General features: G+C 34.8%; 1 protein-coding gene across 1 annotated transcript; it reads left to right on the top strand.

Annotated features, from left to right (window-relative positions):
* Positions 1–577: 577 nt before the first annotated feature.
* Positions 578–2,218, top strand: LOC122601070. Its single transcript, XM_043773844.1, has 3 exons — positions 578–865; positions 929–1,712; positions 1,809–2,218. The coding sequence occupies exons 1-3, from the start codon at positions 578–580 to the stop codon at positions 2,216–2,218; spliced, it is 1,482 nt and encodes a 493-aa protein (XP_043629779.1).
* Positions 2,219–7,041: the final 4,823 nt, after the last annotated feature.

Below are 7,041 nucleotides of genomic sequence, written 5' to 3'. Positions count from 1 at the left end.
GAAGTTATGAGAAAGCTAAGACATCGGGTATATCAAATGCAATCAAATCAGCCCCAAACGGTCACAAAATCAACATATAGGCACACACAAAATGACACAAAGATAAAGCTTTTAGTGTAGAAATATTGAATAATATAGATTAGAAATATTAGAGTTGTTTTTGTTCAAGTTGTAACTGTAGGGGTAGAAAATGTAAATATTAGTTTAGACAGTTATTTCATTATTTAAACTTGTAATTTCATTTCTTAATTCAACTAACAAAAAAAAATATTTCCCCAAATTATCATTTCTCTCTCAAATATGATTCCGCTTATTAATCTTCTATATGGTATCAAAGCACATAAATCATTCGATTTTATTTGATCCGATTAGTTTTTCGATCAATTTAGTCACCGTCGCCATTAATTCCGGCGAACGATCTTGAATTAGCTTCAATTTGATCAATTTTAGGTCAAATTTGTTGTTTTTTTCGTTTTCTTGGCGGTTATTGATCCCGTATTTTTCGAATTTCTTAATTTTGTGTGTTAATTGGAATTAATCGATCAATTTGATTGATTAGTTCATTTTCTTACCTTCAATGGCCATTCCAGATCATGTTGTTGATTCTACAACTGCTAATAGTCCTAATGAAACCCTAAATTCTATTCTTAATTCTGTTAATGATTCGCTTTTCTTGGCCAGTTCTGATCATCCTGGCATGATGCTCACTAATACACCATTTAATGGTGGAAATTTCTTTGGATGGAGCAGAACAATCAAAATGGCTTTAGAAGCAAAACTCAAATTAGGGTTCATTGATGGTACTACTCCAAAACCAGTGGTTACTGATGGTAATTTTGGAAGATGGACTAGGTGTGACTATATGGTCACTTGTTGGATTCTCAATTCTATGACTGCTAAATTGGCTGAAGCTTTTCTTTATGTTTAGTCTGCTCAAGAATTATGGAAAGAGATTGGTGAAAGGTATGGACAGAGTAATGGTCCTCTCATCTATCAGGGTGAAAGAGAACTTAGTAAGGTTAGTCAAGGAGATCTTTCTGTTGCTGCTTATTATAATAAAATGAAAAGATATTGGGATGAATTGACTAGTTTGAATGGAATTCCTACTTGTGTTTGTGGTAAAATTCAAGAGTGTACTTGTGGTATTGCCAAGAAATATCAAGAAATTGAGAGTAAGACTAAACTGATGCAGTTTTTGATGAGGTTGAATGATGGCTTTGAATCTGTTAGGAATCAGATTATGTCTATGGATCATCTTCCTAATATCAATAAGGCATACTATATTGTTCAACAAGTTGAAAAACAGAAGCAGGTTACTACTAGTGTGCCAGATCCTTCTGCTTATTTTGCTAAACAAGGATATAGGAAGGATCATAAAACTAGTGATCAAATGAAAGTGAAAAACTGTACTTACTGCAAACAAGATGGCCATTCATATGAGCAATGTTTTGAAAGGGTGGGATATCATGAATGGTACAAAGGGAAAAGAAATAAGAAAGGAAGTAGGATGGCTGCTCAGGTAGGAGTCGATCTAGGCATCAAGGATTCACCATTTGATTGTTCTTATGAGAATGAATTGCAGAATGATAAAAAGGGTGAGTTTGATCAAAATTTGGTGGCAGCAGTGTGTGCTGAAATGATGAAAATGTTGATAGGTAAACAGATAGAAGTTGTCAATACTGAGGATGTTGGTACTTCTAAGCCACATGCAGGTATTGATATTTCTTTTTAAGAAAAACTTCATGCTTTGGCTTGTCATGTGTATATTGATATTGAGAAGTACTGGATGACTGATAGTGGTGCCACAGATCATATGACTCCCCATTTGCATTTACTTGAGTCTATTAGAATCCTTCCTGTTCCTATTAAGGTGAAATTGCCTGATGGTACTACTAAATTTGTTACTGAAGTTAGGAAGGTCAAAACTAATCCCTCTCTTACTCTTATTGATGTCTTCTATGTTCCTGAGTTTCAAATAAACTTGTTGTCTTTTGGGCAATTACTCAAATCTAACCCTTTAATTGCTATTTTTGGTCCAAACTGGTTTGCTTTTCAGGACCTTTCCACTAATCAGTTGGTGACAGTTGGAAAAGGTCACAACAAGCTTTATGTATACAAGCCTTCTGAAAGTCTCCCTTCTACAAATTTCTCTGCTTCAGTTTTACCTTTGGTTAATATTTTTGTCAATAATTGTAACAACCGTCACAGAAATGCTTAAATAAATTCCTCGAATCGTGCTGTCGCCATTAGAACAAATAGACGGCTCAATTTAACTTAAGTTCTTGATATATTTTAGACTCAAGTATGTGTTTACATGAAGGCCCACTTGATCTTAAACCTTGAATTATTAGACGAGTTCATAATTTATTATGATAAAATACTAGATTTCGAGTCGTAAACGATCGTATTTATGAAAGTTTTAGCCCTAAAATATTCACAAATAGTCCCTACATTTATTAAGATCATTATTATTGGAAAAACTATAAATAGAAGAACTTAGTGAGAGAAACTCACTCCTTCATCTTCTTCATCTCACCTTTCTCTCTCTAAAACACACACTTGCAGCCACATTCACACACACAAAATTCATCTTTTGATTTTGGGTTGTTAAACCAAAATCATTTGTACTTTTAGCATCCTTGTGCTAATCAAAACATATTTCTAGAATCAAATCTCAGGTAACAACAACAAATTTTGAGTTTTTGATCAAATTAAAAGTGTACTTTTTCAAGTTTATGTTCTTGATGATTTGGTCCAATTTGAATGAAAATTGTGTTAATAGTTAATGGGTTTGTGTCTAAATGTGTTTAGTAACATTTTTATAAACAAATTTGGGTCATAACATGCTTTAATCTACAAAACCCATTTTTGAAAATGAAGGGAAACTTGTTCTTGATGTGCCACACCTTGTTCATGTTATAGATGGTTTTGAAATCGTTTAAAGTGTTAATGGTTAATGTTATTGTGCATATATGTACTAGTTCTATGTTCTAACAAGCCCCGAAATCGATCTAAGCCTTTTTGTCGAACTCGTGTCCGTCCTTGAAGTGTTGGACGATCTTGTTCATGAAGCACTAGGACGATCTTGACCCCAAGACCGTCCTAGGGCTGCCATCTTGCACTTCTTTGTGGTTGCTCGTTTGATCTTGCATTGTGATGTTGTGTTGGTACACCTCTTGGGTAACTAATCTTCTAGATTGGTTTTGTTCAAACATTTTTTCTTGGCGCTCGGAAGATCTTGCCAGGAAGATCTGGCAGGAAGATCTTGCCAGGAAGATCTTGGCCAGGAGGATCTTGCCAGGAAGATCTTGCCAGGAAGATCTTGACACAAAACGATCTTGTTTTATAACTTGGCATACTTGAACTTAAATCAATCAGGTCTTGTTCATGTTCGTGTTCTTTAACCCTTAAGACGATCTTGGTCTATGTAACCTTAAAACGATCCTGACCTAGCTTGAGCCATAAGACGATCTTGAGCTTGCTAACCTAAAACGATCTTGAACTAGGATCAGCTAGGACGATTTTGCACCAGAGGGACGATCTTGAAACCCTAAAACCCTAGGACGACTTCGTGCAATCATAAAACAACATGTACATGTTCTATAACACACCATACTTAATCATTTAACACCAAACCAAGTTCATAACATCATTATCATTCGATTAAACACATTTAAAGGCTACTTATTAACATCGAGCTAGTTCATGAGTCGATCTAAAACAACGAACAAAGTGCAAACCCTAATTGAGTACACATAAGACATGTGCTAACTAAATTACTAAAGAACGAGTTCTATGAACAGTTAAATTGAGTTCTCAAGGCTAAAGATCATTATTTAAAGTCACATTCAACTCATTAATGCGATAATTACTTATGTGTGAGTTCTAAGATGTTCATATCAAGTCCAGTACGAGTACTTAAAGTTCATTTAAACACTTTTCGAGTCAAAACGATCAAAGATCATCAAAGAACCAAATCATCAGTTCATCAAGGTTATTTCAGTGAATAATTAAGCACACGAACTAATACATGTGTTCATCTATGATCAATGACTTGTGATTAGGCTTACATCAAGACGTACTTGGATTCAAATAGATATATCTTACTTATATCTGTGCTTGTTTTCTGTGCTTGCAAACTACGTTTGTACCGGATCACTGTGAGTCTTCGTAGCCCCTTTTTTTTTACTTATGTTTTGGGGTGAAAGGAATACTACACATGCTTTTATATGCCGTAACTACTTTTATTATTCTATGGTTGTTTGACTACTTTGTGACATACTAGCCGGTCATGTTGATGACTGTGAATGCTCGATTGATACATATTAGTCGGTCATATTGATAACTGTGAGTGCTCGATTGATACATATTAGCCGGTCATGTTGATGACTGTGAGTGCTCGATTGATATACTTGCCGGTCATGTTGATGACTGTGTGTGCACGATTAACATATGCTAGCCTGGTACCGTAAGTGCACGTTTATACTCAAACACATACTTATGTGCAAAGTTAGTCTCTAGCCACATCATACTACTTTATTCTCAACATTCTATCGACGGCATAAACATATTTATACGACTTGTTTATGTACTCAAACCTACGAACTCACCAACCTTTGTGTTGACACGTTTAAGTATTTCTTTCAAGTAATCAAGCAAATCGTGGCTAGGGTTGGTAGCATGGGACTTTTAGCAGACCGCAGGCTAGGTTTTGAAGTTTGCATGCTCTTGTTTATGCTTGATGGCAATGTGCCTAACCTTTTCCCCTGCGTGAGAACTTATCTCATATCTATTTGAATGCTTGTTTTAACTTGTGTGTGATGATTACTATTATGCTTGTTTGGTTATGAAATTGACTATTTATGCTTAATGTATGCACTCATTTAGTATTCCTATGTAACATCCATGTGCGCGTGTGCTTTATCTTACATTCCGAGTTTTCCGCCGCTGTCGGGGTGTTACAATAATGTTGCAAAAACTTCAAATAATGTTTCCATTGATCTTTTTCATACTAGATTGGGTCACACTTCTGTATCCAAAATGGTTCATGTGGAAGCTTATAAACATGTGAATGTTTCTGATTTCTTTTGTGATACATGTTTGTTATCTAAGCAACATAGATCACCATTTCCAATTAGTCAGTCTCATTCTTTAATCCCTTTTAAACTCATTCATGTTGATCTCTGGGGTCCTTATAAGGTTCCTGCTCTAAATGGTGCACAATATTTTTACACTATTGTTGATGATTTCAGTAGGTGCACCTGGACCTATTTGTTGCACACAAAAGATCAAGTTCTTTTTGATTTGTCCAATTTCATATCCTATATTAAAAATCACTTTGGGAAAACTCCTAAATTTATGAGGCCAGATAATGGGACTGAAATAGTGAACTGGGAGGTTATGGATTTATTTAGGACTCATGACATTGTACATCAAAAGTCTATGACATATACACCCCAACAAAATGAGAGGGTAGAAAGAAAATATAGACATTTATTGGAGCCTGCCAGGTCTTTAAAGTTCAATGTTGGTTTACCTATAAGATTTTAGGGGCATTGTATATTAGCAGCTACATATTTGATAAATAAAATGCCTGTTAAGGTTTTGGGTTGGAAATCACCCTTTGAGAAATTACATGGTAAGGTACCCAATTATGATCACTTGAGAGTTATAGGTTGTTTGTGTTATGCTGCTGTTACTAAGCCTCATAAAGACAACTTTGATCCTAGAAGTGATATAGGTATTTTATTGGGATATCCACCTGAACAGAATGGTTATCTTTTGTACAATTTGGTCACCAAAGAAATATTTTCAAGCAGAGATATTAATTTTCAAGAGAATGTTTTTCCTTTTAAGGAAAAACAAAATGCTACTTTTGACAAGCCAAACAAACAATCATCTCTTATGGTGTCTTTTGCTACTGATGAAGATGAGCTTGAGGTTATTACAAGAGTTTCTACTGAGATTCCTAGTGTTCCTGATCACATGGACAATTTAGAAAACCAACAACATTCTATTACCCAACCTAGTATCCCTCAACCTATTGTTGTTCCACCTTTAAGAAAGTCAAATAGAACCACTAGTACACCTAATTGGTTACAAAATTTTGTTGTTCCAAAACAAAGGAATTTTGTTGCATCCTCTGCAACAGGCATGGTTCCAAAATTCTACACTACTAGAAACATGACTATCCTTGACCCGTTTTTTATGACCCATGCTAATAGATGGCGCGCAAAGTGAGAAGTCATAAACATACTATCATAATTTTTTATGACACACATTTTTTAATGTCATAAAAAAGGTAGGGTAACACGGGACTACAGTGTCTTCTTATTATACAAAATCGCCTTTATTGCTAAAATAACCCAAAAAACCCCAAAATCGAACGCCCCTTCAATCTCTCTCTTTCTTCAAACCCTAGATCTCCGATCTCACATTTCTTCTTAAAAAAAATAATATTAAAATCAAAATCGGTGAGGCCAGAATCCAAGTCGGTAATGCCTGTTGGGAACTCTACTGCCTCGAGCATGGCATTTCGGTATATCATTTCTTCTTCATTTTCAGGTCTATTGCTATATATATATATATATATATGTTTCTGTATCTGTCTGATCTATCGTTTTTTATAGGCTGTTATTGTAATTTGTGTTCATATCTCTCCAGATTTGATGCATTTTTAGCTTTTACTATCGTTTTTAATCTGTATTTATCTGTATATGTATTAATCTGTATTTATCATTTTTAGCTCCAAAAATCTGCTCCAAAATCGATCGATATGTTATGTGACTTTCCCATTGGCTGCCACTTCAAGGGCCTTCATGTAAGTAAGGAACCTTCCGTAATGGTTCTCTAACCTTCCAAAATCGATCGATATGTCTGTTTCACCGCCGATATGTCCTGGGTTGAAGCTGGCCCTGAGGTACATATATTTATCAAATCCTATTTATATCCTTCTATAGATACACACAATTAAGAACTAAGAAATTATATATAATTACTTTTATAAAATATTTAATATTTAATTTTGAAATTGTGTAGATA

Source organism: Erigeron canadensis, chromosome 5 (genome assembly GCF_010389155.1).
Source record: "Erigeron canadensis isolate Cc75 chromosome 5, C_canadensis_v1, whole genome shotgun sequence".
Taxonomy (NCBI): Eukaryota; Viridiplantae; Streptophyta; class Magnoliopsida; order Asterales; family Asteraceae; genus Erigeron; species Erigeron canadensis.
Note: the sequence above shows the minus strand (reverse complement) of the source record. Positions and strands in the feature narration are given on the sequence as shown.